At 32.2% G+C, this 15975-nt stretch overlaps 1 protein-coding gene across 1 annotated transcript in view; it reads left to right on the top strand.

Moving 5' to 3' along the window:
* The first annotated feature begins 12748 nt into the window (after positions 1-12748).
* Positions 12749-15975, top strand: part of LOC111699155 (uncharacterized) — a 6431-nt gene continuing 3204 nt past the window's right edge. The window contains exons 1-5 of the mRNA XM_023469749.1: positions 12749-12836; positions 13190-13291; positions 14359-14461; positions 15245-15330; positions 15716-15856. Of these exons, the coding sequence (XP_023325517.1) occupies positions 12805-12836; positions 13190-13291; positions 14359-14461; positions 15245-15330; positions 15716-15856 (464 nt within the window). The 5' untranslated portion in view covers positions 12749-12804. The remainder of the gene's footprint in view (positions 12837-13189; positions 13292-14358; positions 14462-15244; positions 15331-15715; positions 15857-15975) is intronic.

Genomic DNA, 15975 nt, shown 5'->3' with positions numbered 1-15975 from the left:
CCCCCCCTCCTACCTCTAACTCCCACCCTGAGTTATAACCTCAACTCAAGGTTCCTGTAATCTATGATTATCAAAACTTCCTTAAATAGGTTTATCTTGAACTTGTTTAGTGTAGAACATATAAAGATATATTGGATTGAAGTAAGATAAACAGGATTAAAGTTCTTGTTATGTAGACAATATATAATCTTGTTTCTAAAGGGACTGTCCACAAAGGAATTGAGTTTTTGCCACAAACTCTGATTTTCTAATCACTATATCTTTGGAACCAAATGTTGCAGACCTTAGATATTTCAAACTATGAATTCTGTTAGATCAAATAATATAAGTTTGAAATATCAAAGGTTTACAACATCGAGTTCTAAAGATATTGAGGTTTAAATATTTGATTTTGTTCCAAAGAATCAATTCCTTTCAATTAATTCTCCAAATAAAGAGTTATTTTTCCAATTCACAACGGCATCCTTGATCTTTAACGGACGATCTTTAGCTCTAGTTATTTTATAATTTACAATAAAAATACATCTATATACCGGGAAGGTATATGATTGATCAAAATTTCAAAAATGTACCTCCATCAAAATTTGATTTTCATTAAATTTGTGGCCCAAGAGAAAGTTTATGAATGATCAAAATTTCAAAACTGTGCCTCAATCAAAATTTGATTTTCATTAAATTTTTGAAAATTTTGAAAATCCAAGAAATTTTTTTTTAAATTCGCGAACTTTTTTTTGTTTTTTTACAATGTACACAAAGAGAACATGTTCACAATTGAAATAGAAGATGTGCGCGAAGCGCCCCAAAAGCCTAGTATATATAAATCTATATATAAATTTAGCTTGTTTGGGTGTCTGTTTGTTTGTATCCAATAAAAGTCAAAACGGCTGAACCAATCAGGCCCAAATTTTGTGTGGGGCCTCACGTGGCCCCAGGGAAGGTTTATGGTCAATCAGACTTTATATAGGTAATCTTAAAATATTTTTATCTTAAGTTGCTTAATTTTGTAAAATTCTGAAAACGCGCGAAAAAATATTATGAAATCCGCAAATTTAAAAAAAAAATTATACTGTACAAAAAGAAGATGCTAACAGATAAAGCCACAATTAAAAGTTGAAAAAGAAGATGGGCGCAAAGCGCCCTAAATGCCTGGCATATATATACTATATAAATAAATTCGGGAAAAGCAAACATAAAAATGAAATCAAAGATTGCAAAGACATACCATGAGGGTTGCTATGTATAATTTTTGCAAAATTGAATCGAGCTCTAATTGAAAGAATTCTTCAAATCAATAAATATAAATTGAATTACAACAGTACTGAAGTAATTTCTTCGTGTTAAAAATTCTCTGAATCAATTTAGTTTAATCGCATAGATCCGTGAAATATTTAATGATATAGAATATGGATTCACGTTCACGCTTCACTTTTGTAACCATCCTCCTCTAATGGATTTCAAGTATGAATGGAAGGGGATGGAGGGTAGTATATTTAAAAAAAGAAAGAATGGGAAGTTATAAAAAGAGAGAAATCAAATTAATACAAATATTTAAATAGGTCACAATAAAAATTTAATATCATCTAAAATTTGGCCGTGGTGGTCGTGTCAAGGAATTTCAAACATTAGACTAAAGTAATAAATGAAAAGATTTGATCTCTACGAGGAAATCTAGATTTAAATTCTATATTTAGGGTTCTAAATTATCCTACACAAAGACGGAGACGAATAGAGCCTTTGATAAAGACAATACAATCGCTGATTCATGAACCTACCATAAAGTTCGCCCCATAATATCTACATCCCCCTTTTCTCTTCCCCTCCTGGGCAACATTTTTTGTATATTTTAAATGGCTTTATAAAAAATTTGTCGCACATCAGGGAATTTTTTTCAGAGCACACTAGGGGGGGGGGGTTATTACTATAACTACGGATCTTGTTAATCTGTAATTTATGTTTAAATTTTTAATTTTCTTCCATGTTTATATTTGATTTTGTATTTATGTTCTTATGATGATATAAAAGTCGTCATTTAATTCCCACGTTTATCTACTTGATTAATAAACAATGAGAACATGGCTCTTTGAATTCAGTATAGAGTTCACAGTGTTCACTTGCCAGTATATATATATATATGTATACATCAGTACATTTTACGTAAACAAATTTCTTGAAAGTACGCTAGTAATCTTGGCACTGTTTAGTTGTTTAGTGATCAATTTGAAGACGTATTTTTATTTTCTCAACAACTACTCGATGTTGCAGTAGGTCCAAAGTACCGTAGGACCGAAATGCTGTAGAACTGAAGTAATAGATTGAATATGTTATTTTTACAAAAATCAATGAATTTGAAAGTTAAATAATCAGTTTTCAGTTGTTATTTTGAAGAAAAGATATTTCTTATTTTTGCTGACTTATGCCAATATAATTCATTTTCTCCAAAACGAATAAACCTATGTCAATGATATTTGGTGAAACAAAAGAATTAAATGTATTTAATAGATTGGTTATGTAATTTTCACAAAAATTAATGAATTTGAGCGTTAAATGATCAGTTTTCATGTGATTATTTTGAAGAAAGGATATTTCCTATTTTTGCTGACTTATGCCAATATAATTCATTTTCTCAAAAACGACTGAACCTAAGTCTATGAAAATTAGTGAAACAAAAGATTTTATTGTATAAAAATGATTGATTATGCTGTTTGATCAGTTTTTTAGTTGTTATTTTAAAGAAAAGATATTTTCTAGTTTTGCTGACTTATGCCAATATAATTCATTTTCTCAAAAATTAATAAACCGAAGTCTATTAAAATTGGTAAAACAAAAGAATTGAATTTATTTTATAGTTTGAATATGTTATTATTACAAATACCAATGAATTTGAAAGTTAAATGAAACTTTCAAATTCATTGGTATTTGTAATAATAACATATTCAAAGTTAAATGATAAGTTTTCAGTTGTTATTTTGAAGAAAGGATATTTCCTATTTTTGCTGACTTATGCCAATATAATTCATTTTCTCAAAAACGACTGAACCTAAGTCTATGAAAATTAGTGAAACAAAAGAATTTAATGAATTAAAAAGATTGATTATGCCGTTTGATCAGCTTTTCAGTTGTTTTTTACAGAAAATATATTTTCTTTTTTTGCTGACTTATGCCAATATAATTCATTTTCTCAAATATGAATAAACCTAAGACTTTGAAAATTGGTGAAACAAAAGAATTAAATGTATTTTATAGATTGAATATGTAATTTTTACAAAAATCAATGAATTTTAAAGTTAAACGATCAGTTTTTAGTTGTTTTTTTGAAGAAAAGATATTTCTTATTTTTGCTGACTTATGCCAATATAATTCATTTTCTCAAATATGAATAAACCTATATCAATGATATTTGGTGAAACAAAAGAATTAAATGTATTTTATAGATTGAATATGTCATTTTTCAAAAATCAATGAATTTGAAAGTTAAATGATCAGTTTTCAGTTGTTATTTTGAAGAAAAAATATTTCTTCTTTTTGCTGACTTATGCCAATATAATTCATTTTCTCAAATATGAATAAACCTAAGACTTTGAAAATTGGTAAAACAAAAGAATTAAATGTAATTTAATAGATTGATTATGTCATTTTCACAAAAATTTATGAATTTGAGAGTTAAATGATCAGTTTTTATGTGATTATTTTGAAGAAAGGATATTTCCTATTTTTGCTGACTTATGCCAATATAATTCCTTTTCTCAAAAACGAATAAACCTAAGTTTCTGAAAATTAGTGAAACAAAAGAATTTATTTGTATTAAAAAGATTGATTATGCTGTTTGATCAGTTTTTCAGTTGTTATTTTACAAAAAATATGTTTTCTATTTTTGCTGACTTATGCCAATATAATTCATTTTCTCAAAAACGACTGAACCTAAGTCTATGAAGATTAGTGAAACAAAAGAATTTAATGTATTAAAAAGATTGATTATGCTGTTTGATTAGTTTTTCAGTTGTTATTTTAAAGAAAATATATTTTCTATATTTGCTGACTTATGCCAATATAATTCATTTTATCAAAAATTAATAAACCTAAGACTTTGAAAATTGGTGAAACAAAAGAATTAAATGTATTTTGTAGATTGAATATGTCATTTTTACAAAAATCAATGAATTTTAAAGTTAAACGATCAGTTTTTAGTTGTTTTTTTTTGAAGAAAAGATATTTCTTATTTTTGCTGACTTATGCCAATATAATTCATTTTCTCAAAAACGACTGAAACTAAGTCTATTAAAATAAGTGAAACAAAAGAATTTAATGTATTAAAAAGATTGATTATGCTGTTTGATCAGTTTTTCAGTTGTATTTTGCATAAAATATATTTTCTTTTTTTGCTGACTTATGCCAATATAATTCATTTTCTCAAATTTGAAGGAGTAGAAGGAGTAGAAGGAGTAGAAGGAGTTGAAGGAGTAGAAGGAGTAGAAGGAGTAGAAGGAGTAGAAGGAGTGGAAGGAGTAGAAGGAGTAGAAGGAGTAGAAGGAGTCGAAGGAGTAGAAGGAGTAGAAGGAGCAAAAGGAGTAAAAGGAGTAGAAGGAGTTGAAGGAGTAGAAGTAGTAGAAGGAGTAGAAGGAGGAGGAGGAGGGCAAATCAGAATCATCTTCCCAAAGCTTTTAGATTTTCAATTTCCACTTTTTTAACTCTCTAACCTTCAATACCTAGGCATGAAATAATTGCAAATATAAATTCGAGCATACAAATTTTGGTTTTCTCAATATTTAGGATTTCAGTATTTTTGTTTCTTCTCACTTCAACCTTGACGAAAGGTCTCAAGTTTGTTTAAAGTATCCCTGTGTGGTGTAGAGGAAATCATTTCTAGAACTGATTGGATGATATTTGGGAATTTATTTATTCAATCAATTTAAACCTCAACGATGCAATCCTGCAACCCGGAGTAAATCTACGTGGCCTTGAGTGCAGAGGAAACCGATGTGGCCCAATTGGATGAAAAAAGTATTAAAATGTTTTATTTAAAAAAAAATTAAAAACCCATCAACATTTTTAATTAGCAAGCATTTGTCAAACCTTCAAACTTCTGGACGATGCAAGCAAAGATTTTAAATCGATTTTAATTTATTTCATTCAGAAGTTTCTTGGAACTTTATTGAATATTACATTTATATTTATGTATGTACTACCTAATAATCAACCTACTTCAATTTGAAGTTTTTAACCAAGGTAAAAACATTTCCGTGGTTTTGCCCAGTTCCCAATCAAAATTTGAGGCAAATCGGTCCAAGGGTTCATGATTTTTCATCGGACATACAAACAGACAAACAAACAAAGATTAATACTTTATGAATATAGATATATACGTTCAACTATGAATGGTGAATAATCAGCTGATCAGCATGAAGGTGAATACAATGAATAATGTTATCTTATGCAGTTAATATATCTAGGTCTGATTATATTGCTGGTTTAAGGATTGGAGCAAGGGTGGAGTACATTCTAGTAATAGTTAAATGCTGAAACACAGTTTGAATAATATATCATAAACTAAATAGAGATCTTCATACATTATCATCTAGATAATAGGTTTACTAGCTAGGAGAAGGTTTAAACTAGTCCCCAATCCAAAGGTTTACACCTAGATCTGGATAAAGAGGAGATATGAATATAAGTTTAGCTATAGTTTGACCAAGGTTTAGATCAAGTTGTTTAGATATTGAAAAGAACCAGACCTAGACCTAGGTTTAGGAGTAGAATACAGACCTAGACATAGGTTTAGGAGTAGAATACAGACCTAAACCTAGGATTAGGAGTGAAATACAGACCTAGACATAGGTTTAGGAGTAGAATGCAGACCTAACCCTAGGTTTAGGAGTAGAATACAGACCTAAACCTAGGTTTTGGAGTAGAATACAGACCTAACCCTAGGTTTAGGAGTAGAATACAGACCTAAACCTAGGTTTAGGAGTAGAATACAGACCTAGGCCTAGGCTTAGGAGTAGAATACAGAGCTAGACCTAGGTTTAGGAGTAGAATACAGACCTGGACCTAGGCTTAGGAGTAGAATACAGACCTAGACCTAGGTGTAGGAGTAGAATACAGACCTAAACCTAGGTTTTGGAGTAGAATACAGACCTAGACCTAGGCTTAGGAGTAGAATACAGACCTAACCCTAGTTTTAGGAGTAGAATACAGACCTAGACCTAGGTTTAGGAGTAGAATACAGACCTAAACCTAGGATTAGGAGTAGAATACAGACCTAGACATAGGTTTAGTAGTAGAATACAGACCTAGACCTAGGCTTAGGAGTAGAATACAGACCTAGACCTAGGCTTAGGAGTAGAATACAGACCTAACCCTAGGTTTAGGAGTAGAATACAGACCTAAACCTAGGTTTAGGAGTAGAATACAGACCTAGACCTAGGTTTAGGAGTAGAATACAGACCTAGACCTAGGTTTAGGAGTAGGATACAGACCTAAACCTAGGTTTAGGAGTAGAATACAGACCTAGACCTAGGTTTAGGAGTAGAATACAGACCTAGACATAGGTTTAGGAGTAGAATACAGACCTAAACCTAGGATTAGGAGTAGAATACAGACCTAGACATAGGTTTAGTAGTAGAATACAGACCTAGACCTAAGTTTAGGAGTAGAATGCAGACCTAACCCTAGGTTTAGGAGTAGAATACAGACCTAAAACTAGGTTTAGGAGTAGAATACAGACCTAAGCCTAGGTTTAGAAGCAGAATACAGACCTAAACCTAGGTTTAGGAGTAGAATACAGACCTAAGTCTAGGCTTAGGAGTAGAATACAGACCTAGACCTAGGTTTACGAGTAGAATACAGACCTGGACCTAGGCTTAGGAGTAGAATACAGACATAGACCTAGGTTTAGGAGTAGAATACAGACCTAAACCTAGGTTTAGGAGTAGAATACAGACCTAAACCTAGGTTTAGGAGTTGAATACAGACCTAGACCTTGGTTTAGGAGTAGACTACAGACCTGGACCTAGGCTTAGGAGTAGAATACAGACCTAGACCTAGGTTTAGGAGTAGAATACAGATCTAAATCTAGGTTTAGGAGTAGAATACAGACCTAAACCTAGGTTTAGGAGTAGAATACTGACCTAGACCTAGGCTTAGGAGTAGAATACAGACCTAACCCTAGGCTTAGGAGTAGAATACAGACCTAAACCTAGGTTTAGGAGTAGAATACAGACCTAGACCTAGGTTTAGGAGTAGAATACAGACCTAGACCTTATAGGTTTAGGAGGAGAATAGAGACCTAGACCTAGGTTTAGGAGTAGAATACAGACCTAGACCTAAGTTTGGAGTAGAATACAGACCTAAAGCTAGGTTTAGGAGTGGAGTCCATATAATTGGAATAAAATTTTGAAATCTAATTTTCCTCAATTTTTCAGCATGGAACCAATTCTGTTATTTATGATATTAATAAATACTATCGTAAAATGTTGATATTTTCCGGCCCGGGACCGACAAATAGAACTCATAAAAATATTGCATGCACGCGTGAGCTAGCTTTGCAATCATTATGCAATTATTACACAGTGTGCAACCCTAGATCATGTTTTTGAACCAGGAAAAAAGCTGTTGATTACTGATTAGATCCTCTCTTAATTCAAGGACTAGTTGCTTCCTTTGTCTCGAAATTTATCTTGTGAAATTACCTTTTTCTAATGAATTCAAGCATCTTTTAAATCCACTTCAGTCAGATAATGTAATGCTTAAAGGGACTGTGGACCTAATTTGAAGTAACCGTAGACATTTTAAGATTGGCAGGTCCCATTCCCTACGGTACCCTGAAAACTTTTTTGGTATTTTCCTAATATACGATTTCCCCCCCCCCCTCCGGCCCCCCTCCCGCCTATCAATTTTGTGCATTGATCTAGTATGTAACACATGGATATAATTGGTCATGTGGCCGCAGCGCCCGGCCCCCTAGCCTGTCCTAGCCGCGGCGCTCGTCCCCCTAGCCTGTCCTAGCCGCGGCGCTCAGTCCCCTAGCCTGTCCTAGCCTCAACGCTCGAACTAGAAAGTGTCCTAACCTAACCCTAACTATATACTAATTTTGTTGAAAATTGTTGAAATTGAAGGTCTGTCCTAGCCGCAGCGCTCGGCCTATAAATTGTCCTAACCAAGTCTAACCCTGAAATAATACAAAATAAATATTTTTTTTGTCGAAAATAATTGAAATCTAGGTCATGTACAAAATTGATAGGAGGTGGGCCAAAAATCGTATACTAGGACAGACCCACTATTTTTATATAATTGTGGTATCTCTTGCTGCAGATGCGATTAAGGAAATTTTAGAATTAAACCCTTTTTTAACTTTCTAATTGTTAATTAGATGAAAATTTAAAGCGTACAGAGTAAACTTGTCCGTCTTCACTGTTCATCTTGCAGAGACATTATAAACACATCTTTACAGCCATTTACCGTTTTCATAACTTAAACTCTAGCAGACATAATAATATTATGGCTTTTGAAATTATAGTATTACAATGCTAATTCAGTACAAAGACGATATCCAATTCGTCACTGAATTCCCATGTTTTTTGGACACCTTGTACATAAGAAAATAGTTTAAATGAACACTAAAATAGTTCAAACGGGCATAAAATATAGTTCAAATGGACATAAAAATAGTTCAAATGAACAAAAAATAATTCAAATGAACATAAAAATAGTTCAAATGAACATAAAAATAGTTCAAATGGACATAAAATAGTTGAAATGAACATAAAAATAGCTCAAAATAGACATAAAAATAGAACCTATCAATTTTGTATGACCATGCATTATTTTTTTATTTTACAGCATATTAGTATTGATCATGTGGCCGCAGCGCTCGGCCCCCTAGCCTGTACTAGCCGCAGCGCTCGGCCCCCTAGCCTGTCCTAGCCGCAGCGCTCGGCCCAGAAATGAGCTTAACCTAACCTAAACCTAAACGAACAATAGTTCAAACGGGAGTAGTTCATGAGAATCCACCCGCCTTGCTAGTTGTAACTGTTATGTTTTGTGGGACACCCTGTAACATGATTTGAATGCCTTTCTGGTTATCTGAAAACACTTTTAAATTTTTTTATGCTTAATTTCTTGTAATTTTAAAAAAATTCTTTTTTTATTTTTTGTGTTGATGTTATACAAGGGTGTCCCAAAAAACATGGGAATTCAGTGACGAATTCGATATCGTCTTTTCAATTAATTCTTTGATTTAGTATAGTGATACCTACTGAGAAAGCTGTAATCTGTAAGAGTTTCGTCTGCTATATGTTTACATTTTATTTGTTTATGTTTTGACTGCAACCGGTTGTACATAGTAAAACAAGAAAATTACAGTATACAATTACAGAGTAAACTTGTCCGTCTTCACTGTTCATCTTGCGGAGACATTATAGACACATCTTTACAGTCTTTTACCCTTTTCATTAAATAAACTCTAGCAGACATAATAATATTATGGCTTTTGAAATTAGGTATTACAATGCTAATTCATAACAAAGACGATATCGAATTCGTCACTGAATTCCCATGTTTTTTGGGACACCGTACAATATATCGTTAAAATTGAAGGGGGTCAACCCAGACCAACATCATATTTTTTAAAATGTGGAATTCACACCTATATTTACTCTGATGAGGGCTGGACCATCAATGACGGTTCATCATCAACACAAAATTTTTTAAAAGTCCTTTAAGTTATTGCTCCAGACCTTACTAGTTCTAAGACGACTTTCAAGTCGTCTTGCTACTGTTAGGTCAACGTACGCGGCAATTTTCTAGATATTCGCATTTTATTAAACCAATTACAAATTATTTTTCTTGAAATATTGCGCAACGATGTTCACCAATCACCATGTGGAGTGTGTGTGGATTGTGTGGACTTGCGATCAACGGATATAATTCAATTTTATTGCATAATACAATTTTAGGCACGGAATAGCTGAAAACTATTTTCTGTAACCGCGGAAGACGTGCGGGGTAACTTTCGGCTCTTTGAGTCATTGAAGGAATTTTATTGATTTAATAGTTTGACACGATTCAAAGAAAAATTAGTCGAATAATATATTTTAGGCTCTAGCCTTATTTTGAATAGTTTCCATGGCACTGTAATTGTCTAATTTTAAATCGCAGTCTCTGGATCGACGGATAAAAAGTCGGGTTTTTATTTTCATAGTTCAATAGAGCTATATGGATCAGGATGAAGAGCTGTGGTGGGTCGTGACGCGGGGTTCAGCATTTATTCTCTAAATTCAAGTGTCCATACAGAGAATACTAAACACAAAGGCAAGGAAACAAAGGTCCAAAGATAGGTAATTTCCTAATCTACGATTTTTGGACCCTCCTATCAATTTTGTACATGAATCTTATATGTAAGACAAGGATAAAATTGACCACGTGGCCGCAGCGCCTGGCCCCCTAGCCTGTCCTAGCCGCGGCGCTCGGCCACATAGCCTGTCCTAGCCGCAGCGCTCGGCCCAGAAATCGTCTTAACCTAAAATAGCAAAAATATAAATAACATTTTTGCTGAAAAATAAGTGGTCATGTATAAAATTAATAGGGGGGGGATGGGGTCTGTCCTAGTGAACGATTTTTGGACCCTCCTATCAATTTTGTACATGACGAAATTAAAATTAGTATTTATTCATTATTATTTAGGGTTAGGTTATGTTAAGACACTTTCTGGGCCGAGTGCTGCGGCTAGGATGGGCTAGGGGGCCGAGCGTTGCGGCCACGGGTTAGGTTAAGTTGAGACACTTTCTGTAAGATCCATGTACAAAATTGATAAGAGGGGGGGGGTCCCAAAATTGTTCTCTAGGAATATACCGGGGGATGGGAGTCCAAATTCGAATACTATGACGGACCCCAAAGATATATATATTCATCTTAGGATGGAAACATGAGAAAGAAATAAGAGAAAAAGTATGAAAACATTGTGTAAATGTAAAAATTAGTAAATGAGCAAGTTGTAAGTATAAAAAGAACAAATAATTGTATAAACGAGCGGCCAGGGATGTAAATAAGTGGCCTGTACTTTAAACGATTAACCAGGAAAACGTGGTTCAAGAAATAATTTATGCTAGTAAATAACTTGAATCGTTTAAATATAATTTTTCAGAGTCTACAAAGCAAAATGGTGAATTGAACTCTATTTTGACCCGTGCTTCCACTGAACATTGCTGAAACGAGCTTGCTGTCCTAGCTGCAGAGATGGACGCCGAAATTCCACCACACCCAGACGAATTTATGTTGAATGAATGTAAGGCCTTTTAAGTTGGGCGTATGATTTCTCATAATAAGTTATTGATGCTTTTATATAATGTTTTCCGAGATATATTTTTCCTCTAAAATCTAACATCTACTTACACGGAAATTAGTTTTAGTCTTAATATTTTTTTTTGTAAATTCTCATAGTAATTTCATATTGTCTCAGTGAGCTATATTCTAGCTTCTGATAAATCCCTTCCATGTTTGATGAGGATAAGTTATGATAAAATAAACATGCAATTTAGTTATAAAGTTAATTTGGATTATATTTTATTTATGGGTGCAGGGTTCTCGTTCCCAGCTGGTTTACGGAAAAATGCGCCAAGTTTATACGAGAACTGTATTCAGACTATTCTTCATCATACTAGTCAGGTGGGGTTGGTTTTTTTAACCCTATCGAGTAGACCCAACTTCTTTAAAACCGGTGAGGCAAATATTTTTATCATGGTTGACAAAGATTTTGAAAATTGGTCTAATATGTTGGTCTATTTCTGATGTAAACCAAATTGAATTCGCAAAAAAAAAACTTCCATAATTACCGCTATGAGCACCTTCTCTTTTGAATAAATACATTCATATTGTAGGGTTGGGGTACGGCTCGGATTTTATATAATGCTTGTCTTGAAAAAATAGGATAAATTTAAAAATACTATTTTTTGTTTAGATGTGTCAGAATAACAACGATTTAACCACAAGGGAGGTTAAAGAATTTAGAAAATATTTTAGACAGGTTCGTACACTATTTTGTATTTTGATCATTATTCATTTTATAAACTCGCTTGCTGAGTATGTTAAATTTGTAACTTACAAATAATTGTTAAATACAATTCTCTGATGGAAGAAAAACATTTAAAACATTATCGTTTGTATTAAAGTTTCTTGAATTTTTCAAAACTTACGATTTTTTATTTTAGCGCTTTCCATCCCACATTAAATTGAAATTAACTATGAACTAATAGCTCCGAAAAGTAAACTAAAAAAACTGCACAGTAGAGAGAGAAAATTAAAAAGTCTCCAAACCATTTTTTGTGAAGTTATAAACAGAAGCAAATAAAAACATATTGTTACAAATACATATTTATAAGTGTTATAGTTAAACTTTTTTCTTTTTGATAAATTTTCGGTTTTAGAAAAAAGATTCAAATTTTTTGAACTGATATTCTAAAAAGCATAAACTGAGTGTGTCAAAAAAGATATGGAAATAAATTAAGAACTTCAGCTGTCTTAATTATTTTATTAAATCCGTTAATCAATATAAAGGGTTTTTTTTTAATGGCGGCTTTTTATATGTTGGCAACAAATAACAATTGTAGATAAAAATTGATTGTAACAAATAAATATTTTTATTAATGATTTTATAATGTAATAAAATTGATAATTTTTTCTAGCGTTTACCCTCTCATATACTGACAGACTTGATGGACAGAATTCTTACATGGTTACTATATAATTTTGCAATTATAGAACTAAAATTACTTTGTATTCTTTATAGTTGCCCCGCTTCTAGTTGAGTGCAAGATGCATTGGGAGTGCAGATTAACGTATACAAAGTAAGTTGAAGAGTTTCAAGTGATCTATTTATCTGGATTTCCTGAAGGATTTTTTCAATTGAAAAATTGATTAATTGATAGATATTTAGATTAGTTGACTAATGTTAGACGAGTTGTTTGATTGGTTGACTATTGTTAAACGGATTGATTGATTGTTCGATCGGTTGACTATTGTTAAACAAATTGATTATATTGTTTGTTTTATTAGTTGACTATTGTCAGAAGAATTGATTGATTGTTCGATTTATTGACTATTGTTAGACGGATTGATTGTTCGATTAGTTGTCTATTGTTTAGACGGATTGATTAATTGATTGTTGATGTGTGTTTTTTTGTTAATATATGAATTTCAGATTACCCATGGTGATTGAGCTGTTTTTTAGCGAAGATATATCTCATCTAAACATAAACCTGAACAAGGTTGATCCTAATCTACACCTTTGTGTTTTAAGGAGGTAGTCATTTGTTCTTTTTTTCATTGGTTCCTTTGTCCATTTATTCGGGATCAGCTTATACACTCTCCATTTTTCGCAAAAACTCTTAAAAGAATCTGCACTTATTAATCTGTATTTAGCATCATGGCAATGTTAACGAAACTAATTAATCTGTATTTAGCATTATGGCAATGTTAACGAAACTTATTAATCTGTATTTAGCATTATGGCAATGTTGACGAAATTAATTAATCTGTATTTAGCATTATGGCAATGATGAAGAAATTAATTAATCTGTATTAAGTATTATGGCAATGTTAAAGAAAACTAATTAATATATATTTAGCAATATGGCAATGTTAACAAAACTAATTAATTTATATTTGGCAAAATGGCAATGTTGAAAAAAGCTTATTGAATCTATATTCAGCATTATGGCAATGTTGACGAAACTAATTAATCTTTATTTGGCATTATGGCAATGTTGACAAAATTTATTAATCTGTTTTTAACTTTATGGCAATGGCGAAGAAATCATTTAATCTGTGTTTAGCAATATGGCAATGTTGAAGAAAACAAATTAATATATATTTAGCAATATGGTAATGTTGAAGAAAACTAATTAATATATATTTGGCATTATGGCAATGTTGAAGAAATTCAATCTGTGTTTAGCAATATGGCAATGTTAAAGAAAACTAATTAATATAAATTTAGCAATATGGCAATGTTGGCAAAACTAATTAATATATATTTGGCAATATGGCAATGTTGAAGAAAGCTAATGAATCTATATTTAGCATTTCGGCAATGTTGACAAAACTAATTAATCTTTATTTAGCATTATGGCAATGTTGACGAATTTAATTAATTTATATTTAGCATTATGGCAATGTTGACGAATTTAATTAATTTATATTTAGCAATATGGCAATGTTGACAAAACTAATTAATATATATTTGGCAATATGGCAATGTTGAAGATAGCTAATGAATCTTTTTTTAGCATTTCGGCAATGTTGACGAAATTAATTAATCTGTATTTAGCATTACGGCAATGTTGGCGAAATTAATTAATCTGTATTAAGTATTATGGCAATGCTGACCAAGCTTCCCCGACGAAACTTCCCTCTGTTGCGAAGCTTTGTTATCCGTGGGATGACTCATAGATCTGATTATTATATCACACAGGTATTTCAAGCACAGCATAAACAAAGCACGAAGTCAATTATTTACTTTCCTTCAGTGCTAGAATCCGGATCCGGAAGATTTTGGCTTTCTGGATTCGGATCCGGGTCCAAGGGGTAAAATATCAACCAAAACTTAAAAAAAAACTTTTTTACTCCTAAAACCAAAATCTGAATTTTTGAAAAAAAGAGATTATAAAAATTTCTTCATATCTGAATGGTTCATCAAGCTATAAAAATAAGCGAAAAAAATAACACAAAAAATTTGAAAATTATTTTTTTAATAAAATTCAGTAAATCTTAAAGAAATGACCTGGATCCGGATTTGGATCCGGATCTTTTTTTTCAGTACTAATCCAGGATCCTGATCCGGATCCGCATCAAAATTAAATGGATCCTAAGTACTGCTTCACTTAACTTAATTTTTGTTCAAAGTTGATATTTACCTGAAAAGTATTTTAACGAGCAATGATGCAGTGGAAAATTAACATTGCACTTTGTAGATATTTGTGACATTAATTTTTACTAGCTTGGGAACCCAGCTTTGCCTGGAAACTAAAACTTTTCCTATTTAAGTCATAGGTAACTCAAATTAAAATTTTTAAATTGAACTAATAATATTTCCGTGGGTGCAGAGTTCCCCAATCAATATTTGAGGCAAATTGGCCCAGGGGTTGGCGAGTTATGATCGAACATCCAAGCAGACATCCAAAAAGAGATTGCTTTAAATATGTACATTTTGGAAATGTGATTTTGTAAGAAGTGAAAAATAGTTAATTTGTTTTAGTTAGAGGAGATAGTATCTGAGCTGCAGCAATCTGCCTCTAACCTAGAAAACCTGTATTTACTCACGGCCAGTAACATCGTTCTTGGGTAGATATCTTTTTTTTCATTTATGCTGACGTCTTTATTTTCTAATATTTGTTTTTAAAAAGTACCTGAAGAGGAAAGCAATTAAGACCTAATTTAAAAAGATAATGAACAAGCTACACCCAAAAGTATCTTTATGTTAACAGAACAAAGTTCCTTAAAAGATCACTTCCAACAACAACAAAAGACTCCATTTAATTTGTAATGCAAGAACTATATGAAAAAACGTGAAAAAACTTGTAAAATTTTATTACTGTGATGGACTTTCGGGAAAACGTCATTTGATAAAGAAAAATTAAGTTAATTGTTTTGGATTGGGGTAAATGTCAATTTAAAATTTGCATAGGAGAAAATTTTCTGTCACTATCTATCTTTCTTTCTTTTTTAGGTCAGTGGCACAAATGAAGAATCTCCGCGCATTTCGTTGTGATCACTCTGTTAATTTAAGTCGACGCGGCATTGGTCTGCTGTGTCGCAAGGATGCTGCGTCCAGAACAACGCTGGAAGTTCTCCACATTGGAATATACAAGTATAGTTTCCTTAATTTTTATATTTATGACAAAGACAGTGACCCTCAATGGTATTATTTTCTTGTTCAATCGGTAACATCTGTATTCTGTAGGTCATTTTACCCCTCCCCCCCCCCCC

Source organism: Eurytemora carolleeae, unplaced genomic scaffold (genome assembly GCF_000591075.1).
Source record: "Eurytemora carolleeae unplaced genomic scaffold, Eaff_2.0 scaffold37, whole genome shotgun sequence".
In the NCBI taxonomy this organism is placed as follows: Eukaryota; Metazoa; Arthropoda; class Copepoda; order Calanoida; family Temoridae; genus Eurytemora; species Eurytemora carolleeae.
Note: the sequence above shows the minus strand (reverse complement) of the source record. Positions and strands in the feature narration are given on the sequence as shown.